Source organism: Pleurodeles waltl, chromosome 10 (genome assembly GCF_031143425.1).
Source record: "Pleurodeles waltl isolate 20211129_DDA chromosome 10, aPleWal1.hap1.20221129, whole genome shotgun sequence".
Taxonomy (NCBI): Eukaryota; Metazoa; Chordata; class Amphibia; order Caudata; family Salamandridae; genus Pleurodeles; species Pleurodeles waltl.
The window spans coordinates 71865238-71886354 of NC_090449.1; the positions used below are offsets into that span (position 1 = coordinate 71865238).

A 21117-nucleotide genomic window follows, 5' to 3' on the forward strand; every position below is an offset into this window, starting at 1 on the left:
CAGACCAAATGCAGATCTGTGTAAGGATACTTGTTGTGGCATTCGGGGCAGAAGCGGAATGGGGTCCGTTCCATTAGCCTTGAAGATGCACGTGGTCGGGCCGACCAGGCCCCGCCGGGGAATCGATACCCCGAAGGGCCACCGGAGCTTTTCAAAATTCGGTGTCGATCTGCGTTAATTAACCCGATACCGAACGCAAACAATACCGTCGAATTTTCCGAGATTTAACTAACTTTCCGAACCGAAACACGGAGCGAAGAGGAACACGTCCGAACCCGATGGCGGAAAGAAAACAATCTAAGATGGAGTCGACGCCCATGCGCAATGGAGCCGAAAGGGGAGGAGTCCATCGATCTCGTGACTCGAAAAGACTTCTTCGAAGAAAAACAACTTGTAACACTCCGAGCCCAACACTAGATGGCGGGATATGCACAGCATGTGCATCTGCAGCTACACATGCCATCGAACATATATATATATATATATATATATATATATATATATATATTACTTTCTTTTTTTGGAGAATGCCCCCCAAATCCCTGATTTTTTTAAACAATTTACTCCTAACCTTTTACCACTGCCCACCCCGAAACCATAAAATGACACTTACTTCCCCTTTAGCACTGCCGACCCCTAAACCATAAAAATGACCCTTCCGTCCCTTTACTACTGTCAACCCCTAAATCCTTAAGTTACCCTTTACCACTAACCGCACCTAAACCCTTCAACCCGTAAATCCTAAAATTACCCTTTGCAACTTACAGCACCTAAACTCTTTTTTAAAATAAAGTAATAATTATGCTTTAAAAAAATACTTACCTGCAAGGTAGAGGTTGCATGCTAAAAGGTATTGTGTAGTAAAGGCAATCTCTATTATTATAAATCAATTTTTAATGCAAAGTCCTGGTAAGGAAATTAAAATCATGCATTCTAAGATGTGCTTTATTTTTATAATACATTAACTAGGTCTAGGAAGACAAAGAAAGTAAGTGTAATGTGAGACCTTAACTTTTTTTCTGAAAGGGTTCTGCGTATACTTTCACACATTGGGGAGGATTTATTGGTAGATGCTTGAATCAAGGATGGGTCTGCAAGGGTGAGTTTGTCAAGGATGATTGTCTACGGTCATCACTGTCATTGTAAAAGTGTTTTTTCCAACTCAAACTAAAAGACGAAAACCTATGTTAACGGTACTTTTAACTTAATTTGTTTAGGGAAAATACGTATGCTGCAAACGAATTCAGCACTGAGAATTTTCGGAACTAATTCACCATTAGACCTCTCTTTTGCGAAATATGAGCTTTGAAACTGCAAGCAAATTTTCAATAGGACAGTTTACACATTATATTATCAATAAATATGTATATGCACACGCACACACACACACACACACACACACACCCGTCGTAACTGTCTTGGGGTGCGGTATATAAATACCACATAATATTTTTTTGTTTCAGAGCAAAAGAAAAAATATGTTTTGTATTTTATACCACCAGACCCCTTCAATGGCAATATCATTCCATATTGCATGGTTACCTTATTATTCTTTATGTATTCTTTCTCAATATTTTTCTATACACATACATACATACACACACATTTATATAATGTGTACAGAATACATACACCTTTAACACTGTACTCACGTAGAGTCTGGACTGAACCTGCACTGCAAAGCGTAACGCTTATGGGCTGGAATTTTGGTCTTCGGGATGAGTTGCGTGACTTCCTCTCCAATGCCTCCAGTTAAGTTCCACACATAGCAATTTCCCTTGAAAACATAAATAAGAGATAAGAAGGATAATCCAACAAATGAATTTCCAGAACCAATCTATGAACCTTTATCTGCTAAATGGAACAGAAATATAATGGCCAATCCAGAACGAGGTGAATAAGTATGAAGGGGAAAGGAGGAAAAAACAGTCAATCGGTGTTCGGTGAGTGTATCAATAGGGAGAGCATTTTGGCATAAGGAAAAAGTCTGTCCATAGAAGGGGCAGCATTAGGGGAACAAAGCTTAGATCAAGGGGTGCGACCAGAGGAAAGATGTCGCATGGAATGACTATTACTGAGAAGGGAACAGATTGAGGGAGATGTTCCTAGCATGTACACCAGCATTAAGAAGTGATTACTTGGACTGGAGGAGTATAATCATGTAGATCACAATGTACTCAGCAGGAAGTGGTAGAAATAGAGCTGGAAGAATGAAAAAGATATGCCAATGGAGTGGCCACACCACTAAGGAGAAAGGTTCTTGTTAAATGATGTTTCCGTGATCCAAAATCATGTCTTACCATCAGCATGAAAGATCTTGGCAGTCAGAATTAGGTGGTAGGTACAAAGGGTGAAGACAGAGGCTTGTGTCTATTGCTACTCACCGAGCTATTGACAGCTGCCATATAACTGGCATCGGGGTCAATATGAACAGAGTTGATGGACACCTCGGGCTCTGGAATCAGTTGCTCATTGTGATCGGTTTTCAGGTCCCAAATATGTATGGCTCCACTCTGATCACCCACAATCAGCTCCGCCTAGAAGACAGACAGAGGCAAGGCTCGTCAAAATGGAGCACAAACGCAGCTCCTTATCCTACTAAATAACAAACCCATCTCTGAAGAAAAAGGCATTATCAGAGCGGGAAAACCACCGACTTTGCCATCATTGGGCAAAGTTCTCATATGATCAGCAATGGATAGAAACTTAAGAGTGTCTGTTTTCATAGACTGTATCCTCTCCCAACTGATCTCTTTAACAAGATTTTCAGACTGGTGAAATTCAGAGAAATGGACAACACTCTAGGAAGCACAATCTGCTACAGGAAAAAGTAAGATTCATTGTTTCCAGGTCAAACCATCAGTTATTGGAGACAATCACACCAATTACGCCCAATATTTGAACATGTCGTACAGCTCCTACTGACTATCCTGCCACGTTTTCCAGAGACGTGGGTTTTAGGCTTCAAACAGTTCCATCTGCAATACGACACTGGCCCCTCTTCCACACCTCAGCCTGAGAGTAACAAGTGGATTGCAAAGGCTAAGCTTTTTCAAGGTGTGAGACTGAGACTGAGGCAGTTTTACAACATGCTAATTTTTTTAAGCAGAAGAATCTACAGGTTGGCTCCTTATTTCAATAATATGGAAGAGACATACTGGGCTGGTTTGCCTTTAAGAAAAAGTGGATTGAAGGTTTTGTTGGAGCCTTAATAAAATGCTTAACAAATACTAGTCCAATATTCTAGCATTGTAACAGATACAATATACTGGACAATCACTTTATCATTTCTAATTTATTGATAATGAACAGTAATATTTGAATATGATTTGAATTTGTTCACCTAAACGGTTTCAAACAATACTGACCATGCTATATCTAATGTTTTCTTAAAGGTGTTGGGTTTAGAAGAAAACTATATTCCATTTTTAGGTCTCACCTGACACCACCATTGTCTCCAGATCATATGTGCCTGATAGAAACGCTTTCAGAACTAAATACTGAAAGATGGGCGTAGACTTTGCCCACCAGGTGGTTCCTTTGAGTACAGCATTTCATTGGTGCGGGGAGGTGTGCTTCCACTGGGACAGAGTAATTGTATTGCACTTTTTGGCTTCTGGGAAAGCTTACGCTTAATACAGACAAACTAAGTTGGTTATGGTGGAAAATCATGCATGAAGGCTACAGCATATGCCTGGGTATGTTCATTATGAAAACTTACAATAAAGGTTGTAGGCCTGATATCTATTGTGAAAAGCATATGTTAAAATCAATAAGCATTTAAATATGGATTACTCTGTTAACATAGTAGGCAAAGGTTTTGAAATGTTGTCACAAAGTTAGTATGCCTAACTAGTTATTGTGTAAGGCAAGTGTTAACGGCAATACGATTTTAAAGGTGGGTTGATATTACACTGTGTTAAAGCCTGTAGACGGTTTTTTCATAACACAGAATTTCACAGATTACCACTGTGGGCAAGATTTTAGTGTTGTTGATCCACTCAATCACCCCTTGGGGATAGAAGATTTCCACTAATAGTGATCAGGCCCTATAAGATGGGAATTTATATTGTTCTGACGGCTATGATATTGTCCATAGTTGTAACTTTATTATGGTACACCTGATGCTTGTCTTGTGCTGAAGCGATTGCTCAATACAGTCAGTGTGAGTTGGTTCTGGTGAAAAGCTTGTACTAAAGGTTATGGGCTTGACTGGGTCATTGAGAAAAGTTATTTGTGATGTTTAATATGAAAAGTCATAAAAAAGGCCGGATTTAATTATTGTGAAATACATGTCAAAGCCAATATGTCTTTAAGGGTGGATTGTTTTTTCACTGTGTTAAAGTCTACAGCTATGAATTTTGTTACATTAAATCACACAGATTACCTTTATAAGCAAAGATTTTGGTGCTGATTAACCACTTTGAAAACCAGTAGGAGTAAAATATTTGCTCTGTGCTAATTCTTGCGACAATTCCATCTCTTCCAAGTGCCTGACAGGCTAGGCTGCTTGCCAGGATCTTGTTATTTGAAAATAAAATCACTAAATATATAATATATGCAAACACACTGTGCGCTTTGCACGAGCGTGTACACACACACACACACAAACACAAGTGTCCTTTGCAGCTGCTTGTCATCACGACTGCTATTCATGAGAGCACACAGCATGGGACAGTGTTTCCGCAAATTACTCTTGCCCTGTAGATAGCGGCTGATCACATGTGCACATCCATCTGAGAATGATTATGCTCCAGTGTCGGGGCTGGTATGCAAGGAGTTTGTTTTCAATTTTCTTTTTCTATTGGACAACTTTTATTTATTTTCTTTTTTTCATTTTCTAGAGCACACTACAGCTCTCCAGTTAGTGCTTGCATGTTGCTTGCTTGGCACCAATTTAATTTGAAGTGCACCACATCCTACCTATCCCACTGTAGCTAAACAAGGCTACTGTTTTTGCAGTGGTATTTTCCATGGTGCATCATTGTTTTATCATTCAAAGATGGCCAACACGTTAGTTGTAAACATGGCAGCAATGCGTGAACTTTCAAACAACAATCCAGTGTGTACAATACCACTGTAAGGCAGCCACCCTCTGCTATAACCAATTGTATTTGTTATTGCAAGTACATGCCCACCACGTTTATGCAGCAGAATCTTTACCTTTTCTACTTTTATTCTTTTTATTTATTTTGCACTTTATATTGCCTGAGTTTTATTCTGATTGTGAAAGTGGGTGAAAGTGAAGGTGAGTCATTGGAAGGATGAATCAATGCAGGAGTGCAAAGTAAAGAGACCACATGACCTCTTGAGTGTCTAAACAAATCAATAACAGAAATTGCCCTTAATCCTGATATATTGCCATCCTCAATGCTTGTTTCTACATTCTATCCACCAGTAAATTGAAATGGCGTGGCACACAGAAAAATGTACATACAAATAGAGCAGCAGACCTTTTAGTCGTGGCCACAGAAAATTCAAACCAATACCTGCATTTATTTATGTGGCATGTTTATTATGTGAAACTAGCCAAATGCAGCAAAAGCACTGTACAGGGCCAAAGACAAGCATGGAGTCAATAACTGATTTGTGGATTGTTAGTGCATTGTACTGTATTCTTCTTTAAAGACATGCATCTTCAACTTTTTCTGAAACTGGAGCAGCGTTGGGGCAGTCCTGAGGGATGAGGGTGTGATGTTGAAGGTTCTTGGTGCATGATTAAAATGGCGTGCTTCCTTGTGTTCTTTTGCACTTCTTAGGCTGCAGTCTGTGACGTGGCTTTGGGAATGCTGAGAACCACCAGAAAGGGTGAGCTCATCAATGAGCTAGGCAGAGGTGCAGGTTTGGGTAGATTTGTAATTGATGTTACGTGAGAAACAGAAGGAGAGAGAGGCGGGGGAGAGAGAGTTAAAGTACTGTCCGAAATGAATATATGCCCAAAACATGGCTGGAAAAAAAGTGATAAAATTCACAAATTGGAACATTAGGCTAAGCGGGCATGTTTTGAAGATTAACAGCAAAGCAAGACATTTGAAGGCATGTTAAACCTTTTGTCTACTATCAAATTGCAATAGAACTTATTTTTTACAATTATCTGACATTGTTGTACTTTGTGTTTAATTTCTTTTTTTTTCTTTTTTTTACTGTTCTATTTTTATGACATGTACATTGCATTGCAGATTGACTGTACTCCATGATAAATGTGATTTTTAGTTTCTATTTTGTAGACCGGGGAGAGATGACTTTAAAAAAAAATGTTTTCTATTAACTAAAGCTATAAAAAAAAAAATAAGACTTAACACAAGCCCAATTTTTGTGCATACGAAAATAAGAGCTAGAGGGAAAGCGGGAGATATGTAGGCATGGATGGAGGAGTTTAAGGGATGCGTGACCTACATATTTTGTGCAGGAATGTGACTTGTAATTCTCTCTCATCTGTGGTGCAACTGCTCTCTGGTTAAATTTAGGACGTTACATTTCAGCACTCTCAGGCATGCGACTCTGGAAACCTGCCTCACCAGAGGCAAGGCAGCACTAACAATGAAGGGCTCAAAACATACCGGTGTCTGCAGGACAGATGAAGGGTGAAGACAAACTAATCCGAGATGAAACAAAGAGCTCCTGTGTGAAGAAGAGAAGCATTACTTTCACTCTTCTGAAGCGAACTGAAGACTTGGGCTAATCAGTAATGAATTTCCAGTACAGATAAAGTCAACTTAGGAATGAGGCTGAGGACTCTCCAGTGTGCTTCAATAGAAAGCATGCACTTCAGACACTGGATCACACGCATCTACGCACTGTGTCAAGAATAGCTAGATAGCCTGATGCTATGGAATGAAGTTTAATTCCCTGTGGTATGAATGTCCTCTGAAGAGGAAATTCGACCTAAACTCAGAGGCTACAGTGACTAGCCCCGCCAAGTTTCCCTGGTCCATAAGTGACGTGCTACTCCAGTCCAGGTTTTTTCCTTTGAATTCTGTGACTTGCAGTTTAGTTTATTCTATTACAAAATAGGACTACAAGCCCCTGAATTCAGAGGTAAAAACCTGGACTGGAGCAGCACATCACGCACGGATCTGGGTAACTTGACAGCTATGAGTGACAGACAAAAAGGGGGATACTTAATGAGTGACCGACGGCCAGAGACACCAAGTGAAGAAAAATGAGGATCTCAGAGCTACTGCCCCCGAGGGACACAGAGAAAGAGTGGACGTTTGATGAACACAGACTCAGTGAGAACAATTGAGAGCGTGAGGACCAGGCACAAGATGGACACAGCAGACATAGTGAGTGTTCAAAGGTGATCTCGTCAGATATCAAGTGAGAAAATGATGGTGCAAAGGCCATAGCACCAGATGGGCAGAGAGATACAGTGAATGTTTAAGGGTGGCCTCAATATACAGACATGGAACACAAGGTGAAGGTGCCAGAGACACAATACTACAGACACAGGTATACAGTGAGCATTCGAGGGTGATCTCTTCAGGCAAAAAGAGAGAAGAAAATGAGTATGTAAGGGCCACAGCACAGAGGACGCAGGGACACTGGGATGCTAAGGGCAACATTATCAGATATACAGAGACAGCAAGCTGATGGACACCGTGAATATTCAAGGATAACATCATCAGACATACAGTAAGAACAACTGAGGGTCCAAGGGCCACAGCATCAAAAGTACACAGAGGGGGAGTTGTGGTGAGGGCCCAAGGGCCAGAAACATGCAGTGAGAACAATTAAGGATCCAAGAGCCACAGCACCAGACACACAGAAAGGCGCTGTCTGGGTCAACATCTTCAGAGATGAAGCGGGGAAAACAAGCTGACGGTGCAAGGTAGAAGCAAGTATAAAGAGAGAGAGAGAACGTATGAATGTTCAAAGCCCATCGAGCACAACTGCTCGTTCTTCTCACAATGTTTCTCATGGAGAGAGAGGCACTGAAAACTGAAGGAGCTGCATCTATCTACCGCAGCAGGGAGCCACATGCAGTTTGCATTTTTCTTGGCCTATGAAAGCCGACATTAGCTATTTGTGTAATTTACGCCTGCTTGCAAAATGTGAGGTTAAAAGTGGGTAATCCATGGGGGATACCATAAAGTTGTTTGTGTAGTCTGTTTGAGGATTTTTCAAACAAACATTGTTGAAATTGTAAGAGGGGAAAAAAGAAAAAATTGTGTCAACGTTTTCACCTGTATTTTTTGCACAGAAGACATTTGCCAGAGTCTGCAATCAAGCTGTGGCTACAACATTTTTTCACTGTGTACCACCTATGTATCACTTGGTAATGAGAAATCTTCTGAACAGCTACTGGGGATGAACACAAGCCAGTTAAATTTCAATTCACCTAAGATTTTGAGTTTGAAATTTGAAGTGGTATACATGTCCCCTATCCCAGATTACCCATAATGCCAGTGATTGAGGACTTTTTTAAAAATTGTGTGTAGAAGGCATTGACTTACAATAGAAAGTCCAAAATTTCGAAGAAATTCAAGAGACAATAGCAAATGTCCAGCAATCCTGCTTTCTCAAACTACTCAATAAAAACAGCCCTCCACAAACGTGGGTGGTGATATCAAGCGACACAGAAAAGGTCCAAGAACATGAATGGGAAAGCTTGGAATTCGGTTCATTATTGAGCTGTAGGTAGCTGCAGGACTTGTGCTAGGGTTGAGCACAATGAGAATCCTGCCAACTCTAGATTTCTGAAAACTAAACATGTGGGGGGGGGGGTGCTTCACAGTGTGACTTGCATAGATACCACCAATCGGTGAGCCCTGCAAATTAACACACATGAAGATGGGCATTTGAAGTTCCTATAGTGTAAATGTGGCCTTCACATGCTCAAGGTATTGGCCTATTCCTGTCCCGAGTAATAGGCTGACACACACTTGTCTGGTTTGCTAAGGACATCTTGGGGACTTTCAGAAAGTTGACCTAGGAGTGCATTAGTTTGTTGATTGCCATTGGCCTTGTGGTGTATAATTCACACTTTCTGGCTTTTCATTTGCTGACTTTATTTGCTTTAGGCTCCCATTGGTCTGTTTGTCCATCCCCTTGCCTGAACCGTGTTTTCTTTATTCTCTCACTAACTTGCTTACCATTAACAGGACTTTAAACTTGTTCTTATCTTGTCACATTTTCTGGGCATTCAAAGACCGAGGTCAAATTTCAGCTATCTCTCAAGGGTGCTTCTTTATTTTCCTTTCTCTGACTTTAAGGTGAGAGGATTTATTTGACCATCTAGCTGGATAGTGGGGGTAGGATATAATTTTTCCTAGCACACAACAAGGTTTAAATTAACTGTGTAAGCATTTCAGAATATATCAGAATTATGAACGAACAAATGAAGCACATTTTGTGTTATTTCTGAAGTGTGTTGGAAAGAAATACTTTAATGTGACCAAAACGAATAATTAAACTAGGGTGATGCAATTTCCACAGATTTTCGCCTGTGCACTGTTTTGTTTTATTAGTAAAACCTATGTCTCTGCAAATGTAATGGTCATTTCAATTGAAAACGCGTTGCCTGCAATGGCAGTGTGCTACCACACCATGAATGCTCCACTCTACACCTCTCCACGGCACTGCACACTACTCTGCACCATTCCACTTTACACCACACCACTGCACCATATGCCACTTCACGCTATGACTTTCTACTCTATCCTGTACTACTCTACTCTCTGCCATTGCACTCTTCACAACTCTACACCACTCTTTGCCACTGCACTCCACACCACTCCACTCCACTCCACTCCACTCCACTCCACTCCACACCAATCTACGCTGCACAACTCCACTCTACGCCACTGTACTCTATACCACTTTGCAACACTGCACTCTACACCAAGTGGAGTCGAAGGGCTCGTCATCAGAAGTGAGATGCGAGGTGCCTATATAGGTGTCACCCTTGCATGCTGACATCAGTTTTTCATGATTATTTCTGAGACAAAATCACAGCCTCACACTAGCTGACTGAATGTTTGACCAGTGTGCAGAATCTAACAAGATGCAAGGGTGAAGACACCATTTCGTAGAATGGGAGAGTCGGTGAGGGATATGCGGTTAGATAGGTTCTAACAGAAAAGGTGTTACCAAAGGTGAGTAACTTGCTCTTCTGATAGATATTTCTAAGTGCAGATTCCTCACCTTATAATAGATAACACAAGCAATACCTTTCCAAAGGTGGGTATGTTAACTGGGTCAAATAGGAAATTCAGGAGGACCGAACAGCCAAAATGACCATCTTGAGCGACCTGACTGTCCAAGCAGTAATACTTCTTTAACATGAGAAGGGGAGTCCGCAGCTTGGCAGACATCCAGTATAGGTACCCCACACACTACTTTGGTAATAGTAGCCTTGTTGGAATATACCTGCAAGCCTTTCAGAGGCTGCTAATGCATAGCAGATCTTGATGCAGAGTACAAGCCATTGAGAGACGGTCCGTTTCTGCCTTTTTGCTCCAGTGAACATAGTGAGGAGCTGATCATCCACCTGGTGCTCTTTGGGGGGTCGATATAGAAAGAAGGAGCTTTCTCTGGGTCCAGGTTTTGGAGTCTCTCCTTCTTGGAAGGATGGGGTAGAGCAAAAAAAATGTTGGCAGGGTAATGTTATGCCTGACATGAAAGCGAGTGACCACCGTCAACAGAAAAGAGGCATGTGTCCAAAGCACCAGTATGTCTGAGTAAAAGCTAGTGTACAGATTATGAACTGAAAGCGCTTGAAGCTCACTGACCCTCCTGGCAGATGTAATGGCCACCAAAAAGGTTGTCTTGAGAATTAGAAGTCTGAGCGGGCAACTATGCAAGGGCTCGAATGGTGAACCCATGAGAACGTTAGGACCAAATTAAGGTCTCATTGGGAAATGCTTGTGGCCTACAATGAATCGCAGACAACAACTAGAGGCCTGCAGAATCGAGATGTAAAAAAAAGCATTCTGTAAGTCCAGTGCTACCATCCAGTCTCACAAGTCCAAAGCAGACAAGACTAGCGCCAAGGTGAGCATTTTCAATGCCTTTCTGAGGAAAGGAAAAGGGCAGAGATCTAGTATGGGCAGAGGCCCCTGTCCTTTTTTGTACCACGAAGTAATGGGAATAGCAGCCCACCAACTACTTCTGATGCTGGCATCCTCTCAATGGCTCCTTTGGCCAACATAGCCTGCACTTCCTCATAGAGCAAAAAGAGATGGTCCTCCATCAGCTGATCTGGGGATCATGGCAAAGGCAGATGGATTTCCATGAAGTAAAGCAAAGTAACCACGCTGGACAATTTGAAGCACCCACTTGCCTCATGGTACTGCTTATCATTGGGGCAGATGTTGATTGGTTCTGCCACCAACACCATGGTTGTGCCATATGGAAGGCATGCTAAAGGGCCCAAAAGGCTGCAACAGTCAGAGGGATGGGGACAGAGATAGGACAACTTGCTGGCTTTGGTTCCCACGTCCTCTGTGGGATCTGCATCCATGACCACAAAAAGGCTAGGAGACCTGGTGTCCTTGAGGCTATGACTGATCTTGCAGGCGTAGACGAGTACAACTACTGTAATCACAGAAAGTACAAAAGGAAGAGTACGGATGACAATACCAAATTGAAACCCAAAGTCCTGGCAAAGGCCCAACTCTTCTTAAAGTGTTCAAAGACTGAATGAGCATGATCACCGACAAGGCGAGATCCGTTGACTGACACTTCCATTAGAACTGACTGGACTCCCCTTGGGAAGTCAGTTGATCGGAGCCAGGCACGGTAGTGTTGTGCCGCCATGGAGGTGAAAGCTTGTCGAGCAAATCAGTGGTGTCCAACCCACACCGAACAGAGAACTTTGCTACATCCATGCCATCAATAATGGAGTGGTTCAATATGGCTTGGGCCTTTTCCGAGACCATGGGCAACAACCGTGTCCCACAAGGTGTTGGAGTACTGGCCTCAAAGGGCATGTGGTATTCACCAAATACTGAAATGTTTCATATTGGGGAACCGAGGTCCCAAATAACCCAAAGAGTACCGCATTTCCATACCGAGTGACTGACGGATGCAGTGGGCGAGCACGGCCGCGCCAGGGCTGTTACTCCATTCAGAGCGCCTAATGCCTTTATCCCTCCAAATATAAATCACTGAGTAATATTTTGCTGATTGCTATCGACATTGGATATACAACTCTGTTTCCTTATTTGTTTCTGCTACTAATGACATTACCTATGATTTTTTTTTTTACTATTTGGTCCTGATGAAGACTCCATTAGAATGTGACGATTAGGGATTGAAACATCGATGTACATGTGTTGGTTTTAAGGAACTTTTTGCTGCAAGCGGAACTCATTGGGTTATTTGGAACCTGGGTTCCCTAATATGGAAAATGTATTTCAGCATTTTGAAGTCAACTTTATGTTTGGTTTAATAAACACTGCGTGTAGGAAGTACCATCTTGCCTGGCATGTTACCCCCATTTTCACTGTATGTATGTATTTATGTATGTTTTAGCCCTCTGTCACTGAGATCCTGCTAGGCAGGACCCCAGTGCTCATAGTATGTGCCCTCTATGTGTTCCCTGTGTGGTGCCTAACTGTATCACTGAGGCTCTGCTAACCAGAACCTCAGTGTTTATGCTCTTTCTGCTTTCTAAGTTTGTCAGAGCAGGCTAGTGACTACATTTATCAATTCTCATTGGCACACTGGTACACCCATATAATTCCCTTGTATATGGTACTGAGGTACCCAGGTTATTGGGGTTCCAGGAGATCCCTATGGGCTGCAGCATTTCCTTTGCCACCCATAGGAAGCTCCGACAATTCTTACACAGGCTTGCCTCTGCAGCCTGAGTGAAATAACGTCCACGTTATTTCACAGCCATTTTTCACTGCACATAAGTAACTTATAAGTAGTCACCTATATGTCTAACCTTCACTTAGTGAAGGTTGGGTGCCAAGTTACTTAGTGTGTGGGCACCCTGGCACTAGCCAAGGTGACCCCACATCGTTCAGGGCAAATTCCCCGAACTTTGTGAGTGCGGGGACACCATTACACGTGTGCACTATACATAGGTCACTACCTATGTATAGCGTCACAATGGTAACTCCGATCATGGCCATGTAACATGTCCAAGATCATGGAATTGTCACCCCAATACCAATCTGGTATTGGGGTGACAATTCCATGATCCCCTGGGTCTCTAGCACAGAACCCGGGTACTGCCAAACTGCCTTTCCGGGGTTTCTACTGCAGCTGCTGCTAATGCCAACCCCTCAGACAGGATTCTGCCCTCCTGGGGTCCAGGCAGCCCTGGCCCAGGAAGGCAGAACAAAGGATTTCCTCTGAGAGAGGGTGTTACACCCTCTCCCTTTGGAAATAGGTGTGAAGGGCTGGGGAGGAGTAGCCTCCCCCAGCCTCTGGAAATGCTTTGATGGGCACAGATGGTGCCCATCTCTCCATAAGCCAGTCTACACCGGTTCAGGGATCCCCCAGCCCTGCTCTGGCGCGAAACTGGACAAAGGAAAGGGGAGTGACCACTCCCATGAGGAGTACCTCCCAGGGGAGGTGCCCAGAGCTCCTCCAGTGTGTCCCAGACCTCTGCCATCTTGGAAACAGAGGTGTTGGGGGCACACTGGACTGCTCTGAGTGGCCAGTGCCAGCAGGTGACGTCAGAGACCCCCTATGATAGGCTCTTACCTTTCTTGGTAGCCAATCCTCCTTTCTTGGTAGCCAAACCTCCTTTTTCTGGCTATTTAGGTTCTCTCCTCTGGGGAATTCTTCAGATAACGAATGCAAGAGCTCACCAGAGTTCCTCTGCACCTCCCTCTTCGACTTCTGCCTAGGATCGACCGCTGACTGCTCCAGGACGCCTGCAAAACCGCAACAAAGTAGCAAGACGACTACCAGCAACATTGTAGCGCCTCATCCTGCCGGCTTTCTCGACTGTTTCCTGGTGGTGCATACTCTGGGGTCATCTGCCTTCACCCTGCACTGGAAGCCAAGAAGAAATCTCCTGTGGGTCGACGGAATCTTCCCCCTGCTAACGCTGGCACCAAAAGACTGCATCACCGGTTCTCTGGGTCCCCTCTCATCCTGACGAGCGTGGTCCCTGGAACACAGGAACTCTATCCAAGTGACTCCCACAGTCCAGTGATCCTCAGTCCAAGTTTGGTGGAGGTAAGTCCTTGCCTCCCCACGCTAGACTGCAAACCTGTGTACTGCGTGATTTGCAGCTGCTCCGGCTCCTGTGCACTCTTCAAGGATTTCCTTCGTGCACAGCTTAGCCTGGGTCCCCAGCACTCCGTCCTGCAGTGCTCAACCCGCTGAGTCGGCCTCCGACGTCGTGGGACCCTCCTTTGTGGCTCTGAGCCAGCTCCGGTTCACAAATCTTCTAAGTGCCTGCTCTGGTACTTCTGCGGGTGCTGCCTGCTTCTGTGGGGCTCTCTGAGTTGCTGAGCGCCCCCTCTGTCTCCTCCTCCAAGGGGCGACATCCTGGTCCTTCCTGGTCCCCAGCAGCACCCAAAAACCTCTACTGCGACCCTTGCAGCTAGCAAGGCTTGTTTGCAGTATTTCTGCGTGGGAACACTTCTGCAACCTTCAGCACGACGAGGGACATCTTCCATCCAAAGGAGAAGCTCCTAGTCCTCTTCGTTGTTGCAGAATTCCAAGCTTCTTCAATCCGGAGGCAGCTTCCTTGCACCTTCATCCGGGGTTTCCTGGACTCCTGTCCCCTCTGGACACTATCGCGACTCTTGGACTTGGTCCCCTTGCCTTGCAGGTCCTCAGGTCCAGGAATCCATCTTCAGTGCTTTGCTGGTGTTTGTTGTTCTTGCAGAATCCCCCTATCACGACTATTGTGTCCTTTTGGGGTAGTAGGTGTACTTTACTCCTATTTTCAGGATCTTGGGGTGGGGTATCTTGGACACCCCGACTGTTTTCTTACAGTCCCAGCGACCCTCTACAAGCTCCCATAGATCTGGGGTCCATTCGTGATTCGCATTCCACTTTTGGAGTATATGGTTTGTGTTGCCCCTAGACCTATGTTCACGTATTGCATCCTATTGTAATTCTACACTGTTTGCATTACTTTTCTTACTATTACTTACCTGTTTTGGGTTTGTGTACATATAACTTGTGTATATTACTTACGTTCTTACGGAGGGTACCCACTGAGATACTTTTGGCATATTTTCATAAAAATAAAGTACCTTTATTTTTAGTAACTCTGTGTATTGTGTTTTCTTATGATATTGTGCTATATGATATAAGTGGTATAGTAGGAGCTCTGCATGTCTCCTAGTTCAGCCTAAGCTGCTTTGCCATAGCTACCTTCTATCAGCCTAAGCTGCTAGAAACACTTGTATTCTACTAATAAGGGATAACTGGACCTGGCACAGGGTGTAAGTACCACAAGGTACCCACTATAAGCCAGGCCAGCCTCCTACACTGCGCACTACTGCTCACCATTTTGCACTATTCACTAAACACTGCGCCATTCACAAGGAGCACCTACTATACTTTTGTCAAAACGTGTCTGTGCAAATTTTGTTGGTTAAATATATTCGTTGTCTGCATAAGAGGTATATACCCTAATAGTACACAGACTTGTACGTTCAAAAAACATGGGTACTTACTAAACAAATTGCAGTTTGAAAATGGTGCTTTTTGTTTCCATTTAAGCGTACATTATTAATTTTTACCTAGGAAGTAAAGGCAGTTTACTTTTCCCGAGGGAAACCATATTTCTACCCGGGTTTCTAAGGATACTGGGTAGCCCTATTTTTTGTTTACTGAAGTCCATTAACAAAAGGCTATGAACATGCCCCAGCACAGCAGGCAGAATTAGCAGTCACAATAAAAGAGGTTACAGCTGTATGGCAGTGACCCAGCCAGCACTCTTGAAGTTAAGCAAATGGACCATAGCCCCAGGGAGGAGTTCAACTAAAAGAGCCCTTCAGCATTTGACATAGATGGAGTTAGAAAGGATTAGATGGGAAAACCATTCACCAGTATGATTCCTGTCTCTGCATTATGGCTAAATCATGGGCTACACATAGCAGTGATATGATCAGTTCAAAACAATCACACTCATGTTAATACCACAGACCTAGAATGTCACCAAGGGCTGGTGTAGAAAAAAAAAACGTGGGTGAAAGAGTTCAGAAATACCTGAATGTGAAAGAAGAGTTGTCTGTGAATTATGATTTATTCTGGAAAGGCACGAAACTAGTACCTCAGAAGGGTAGGATGTCTAAGTTTTCAACTCCATTTAGGGTTGTTAAGTTAGTCTGAAACTCAGTGAGGTTAAATGATAACCGTATCTGGAATCTGAGTAGAATTGCTGTTGTCCGTTCTGGTTCATTAAGACACTCAAGTTCTGAGGAAATGAACTCAAGTGACGGACATGAACTGAGAAGGAGTAAACATGCTGTGGTTCGTCCCAAATTCATGGACGACTATGTGTAAAAGGCAAATGGTATGTACATTTGCTCTCATTGTGTTTATTTTATTTGACTTGTAGTTAACATTTTTATCATAAGACTTTTATGTACTGTATTTGTGTTTTATTTTATTTTATTTGTATTTAACATTTATAGCAGAAAATGTTTACGTACTTAATTGGAATGATTTCTTTCACTGCAAAATGTGTTTATACCTTATTTGTTTTCTTAGTATATGCTGTATATATTGGGGTGGAAGATGGGCTGTATCTTGGTAGTGACCAAGTTAATTGCAGAATGTATGACTTAAGGGATTCTAAGAATGGGGCAGGCATTAGAATGTTAAAAGCCTTAGAATGTCCTGTGCTCAGTTAACTGCTGGCTGTTATGGTGGATGGGGCGTTTCCTGTATGTTGGAATACTTCATTAAAACCACTCCATCCTACATTTACTGGGGTGGGGTCTAACTTCTTCATAGCTGCCATTATTGAAATTGGATACGAAACTGTGGTAAAAAGTAAAAAGAAGAGAAACAAGCATTTGCAATGCAACGGGTTTCGTGTTTAATCGTTAGAGCTGTTAGCGTTGTAAACTCCTAACCCGACTTTTCACTAGTAATGAAACCTATTGGCAAAAGTGCATTTATGTACTAACCGGAAAAAGTGCAATTAACTGTGAAACAGGGTCGATATTATGTAAAGCCCTCGACTTCTGCCAAGCAAGATCGCGCTGGGAAAAGAGAGAAAAAGTAGTCCACGAGCCGGACAGAAAACAGCGAGCCTCGCACGTTTTCTGTACTTGGCCGATGCGCTCGAGGAGGGCTATCCACCGGAAAAGGCATGACATATGCGTGCCTTCCACTAATGAAATCAAGCAGATTCTAACAGGCAAGCCTACATGCCAATGACAAACACTGACATGACGTGGACAGGGCTCCGAGCCATTTTTAATTACAAAACCATTACGTTCTCGGCCATGAGCTGGGAGGGAGCGCTAGCGGTCCCTCCATGGGCTCCCCTCCTACCCCCCAAGGCAGGGATGGAAGGGGAAGCCCTTCCACCACCCTAATGACGTCAGCAACATCATTACAGGGTGCCGGTCGCGCTGGATCGGGCAGCAGGAATGCCCACTCGATGCCAGGGATTTTCTTTTTTGTTGTTGTACTTTGTTGTTTGTGTGTCGGGGAGCGGCCCCTTGGGCAAGGGTCGCTCCCCTTTGGGGGGCATATGTTTTATGGCCTTTTCTGCCCCCTTGGGGGCAGATCGGCCTATTATTTTTAGGCTGATCTGCCCCCAAGGGGGTCAGAAACCACTGGAACACCAGGGAAGTTTTTTTATTTATTTCTGTGGGTGGGGGGCATAGAACTGTTGGCCATTTGTTTGGGGGGTGGCCCCTTGGGCAAGGGTCGCTTCACGTGGGGACATACTACTAAAGGTATTTTCTGCCCCCCTTGTGGCAGATAGGCCTATTTTTTAGTAGACCCATCTGCCCCTATCGGGGGCAGAATCCACTTAGGCACCAATTTCAAAATGCTTGACGGTGGGGTGTTTGTCAACTGGCGAATTATTTGCATTTGTGATAACTGTTTTTTCTCCTTTTTGTTCTAGTTCAAAGCTTTTGCTTTCTTTGCTGTGGCTCCTTGCGGTTTTGGCAGTGGTTGACCTGCGGTTTGCATAGTTGCATGTTTTAGGTAAGTAAAAACAATTTACTCCAAAGGAGTATTGTTGCCATGCATGAATGACATGTTTGTAGGTGGTGTACTAAATGCAGAATTGTGTGTGAAATTGTCCTTAGATTTGTGCACAATGATATTTGTGTTGTCTTATTTCTAATTTGATTTTCTTTCTTTCTTTTTAGTGGGATATCATTGGTGATTGCTGTGTCTGTGCAGAGTAGTTGCTGATGAGTCAAGCCTTTCAGGCAAGTGAGTGGTATAGTTTTTGACTTCATAACTCTTAGTGATAAAGCAAAACTTTATTACTTATCTTACACAGAGCTGGTTGTTGGTGGTGCATTTGCCCAGTTACTTTTCGTAGGAAGGATCATGGCTAGCCACAGGTTGTTGGTATGCTTTTTGAGTCATTGTCTGATCATGATTATGAGACTGACTCTGCATCTGAGGCAGAGGAGGAAGTGAGAAATTCTGGCAGTGAAGTTTCTGTCGGAGAGGAATCTTCTGATGAGGAAGCCACTCTCAGTGCAGATGAAGGGCCTGTTTTAGAGGAGGACACCCATTGCCATTACTGCAGCAACCTGGGGCTGAAAGGTTTCCGATTAGAAGACTGAACTCTGGGTTGCCCCAAACATGGAGCAGCCAGAGTTGCCTGCCTTTACTGGTCTCCCGGGGTGTAGAGTCAATACAGAGAACTTTTTGCCTTTCAATTTCTTTGAGTTATTTATGGATGATGTGTTTTTGGAAGAGATTGTTGAATAGACTAATTTGTATGCGGAGCAGTATTTGAGGGGCAATGCTGCTAGACTTAGGCTACACTCAAGAGCTACCCAGTGGATTCCCACAAATTTGGAGGAGATGAAAAGGTTTTTGGGTTTGACTCTTTTGATGGGGTTGATAAGGAAGCCGTCACTGGCTTCTTATTGTTCTACTAGTCCCTTGATGGCAACGGCTATGTTTCCTGCAACCATAAGTCGTAATCGGTATTTGCTTCTTCTTAGGATACTGCATTTTGTTGACAATGCTTTAGCCTTGCCACAAGATCACCCTGATTCTGACCCTCTTTTTAAGATTAGGCCGGTCCTTGATCATTTTGTGGATCGGTTTTCAGAGGTCTATGTTCCAGGCAAAGAAATAGCTGTGAACAAATCTTTGGTCCTCTTCAAGGGTCGTTTGGTTTTTAGGCAGTACATTCCTAGCAAGAGGGCACAATATGGAATTCAATTGTATATGATGTCTGAAAGTAGTACAGGATATGTGTATAGTTTCCGTGTCTGCACTGGTAGGGATTCCAGTACTGACCCTCCTGGTTGTCCTCCCACTTTTGGAATTACTGAGAAAATTGTGTGGGAACTTGGTGGACGACTGTTCAACAAAGGTCACCATTTGTATGTAGATAACTTCTACACTGGGCTGCAGTTGTTCAAGGAAGTGTTTAGAGTGGACACTGTTGCTTGTGGCACAATTCGGTGTAACTGGAAAGGCTATTAAAGGGAACTTGTCAGTAAAAAAAACTTGAGAGGGGACAGTGCAGCGTCTTGCGGAATGAGGAGCTGCTAGCTTTGAAATTTTCAGACAGGAGGGATATCTACATGATAAGTACCATCCATGATGAGAGTACTTCCCCCATGACTGTTTGGGGCCAAGTTGCTGAAGTGCGCAAACCTTTGTGCATTTTAGATTATAATAAGCACATGGGAGGTGTAGGTAGAGTTGATCATAAGTTGGAACCTTATACTGCTATTCGTAAGTCTTACGTTTGGTATAAGAAGTTAGCAATTCACCTCTTCCACTTGGCAACTTTTAATGCTTTTATTGTGTTTAAGAATAGGTCTCCAGAGTCATTTATGACATTCGTGAAATTTCAGGAGTCAGTGATAGAGAGCCTTATTGTGGTGGGACAGGCAAGAGTTCCCAGAGAAGCAGTGGTGGAGGATGTGGCCTGATTGAAAGATCGCCACTCTGCTGAGCACATTCCTCCCACGCCCAAAAAGGACTTTCCAGCTAAGAAATGTAGAGTCTGTGCTCCAAGAGGTATCTGGAGGGAGACTCTAATGTACTGCCCAGATTGTCCTTCAAAGCCTGGGCTATGTGTGGGTGGTTGTTTCAGGAATTACCACACCCAGAAGAATTACTGGGAACTACCATGAGTGTAAACTACCTGTTTTATATTTTCATGTGTTCAGTTTCATAGTTGGCATTTCTGTCATGTACTTAGAGTTTTTGTGTTTGTAGTTTTGTAAATATTTCTAATTAGTTAGTGGTTTCTTTGTTTTTAAAACAACAAAAAAAATTGATGCCATTGTGTGTGGAGTGGCGCTTGGCTGGCGGTGTAAATATTGACATGCTGTTGGCTACTGCAACACACTGCCAGCCAAACGCCAGTCCACACACTCCCATCAGCTGGTGTGATTGCTGTATCAGGCATGTGGGCGTATGTAAGTGATGGGCCCTTGAGTGGCGCTGTCTGTCGATGCAAGTGTTGTAATGTGCTGGACCCGTGGCTGGCTGCGTGAATGGTCTTGTGCATGACATGTATGAAAGGTGTGTGAATGGACTGTAAAGTGGTTGGTGCCTTGTCGTGGCTTTACAGTTCACGAGCTGTGAGTCATTGGTTCAGATTTTTGGCCTTTCAGTTATTAACAGTGCATTTCATGTTTGCGAAATCTCTTGTTAATAAAATTTGATCCACTGAACCATCACTCACCCTTGTGCCAAATCCAACCAGTATGTGTGGTAAAAATGTCAAAACCTGCTCTGCTGTAATCAGGCGTCGCAGCACACCTGTGACACGCTAGGTGTCTCGGGTGGAACCCCGATGATGAAGCATGCCACTAACTTGGTTAGTGTGTGAGGGGTCTATTTAACATAACCTAAGTGCATTTCTTTTCACAATTTTAGTGTTTGGAACATCACCTAAGTACATGGACACATCTATTGCAAAGCTATCTGTGGTTGGGGTAGGAGGGGGCACCTATGTTTTTAATCCCAGGTGCGGCTTTCATCTAGGGAAACCTACCAAACCCAGACATGTTATAA

General features: G+C 43.4%; 1 protein-coding gene across 3 annotated transcripts in view; it reads right to left on the reverse strand.

Moving 5' to 3' along the window:
• The window catches only part of MLST8 (MTOR associated protein, LST8 homolog), a 114979-nt gene that overhangs the window by 33285 nt on the left and 60577 nt on the right, over positions 1-21117 (reverse strand). For all 3 annotated transcript variants that reach the window (XM_069209727.1, XM_069209725.1, XM_069209726.1), the window contains exons 6-7: positions 2385-2537; positions 1653-1777 (exon numbers count right to left, since the gene is read on the reverse strand). In XM_069209727.1, coding sequence (XP_069065828.1) covers positions 1653-1777; positions 2385-2537 — 278 coding nt within the window. The remainder of the gene's footprint in view (positions 1-1652; positions 1778-2384; positions 2538-21117) is intronic.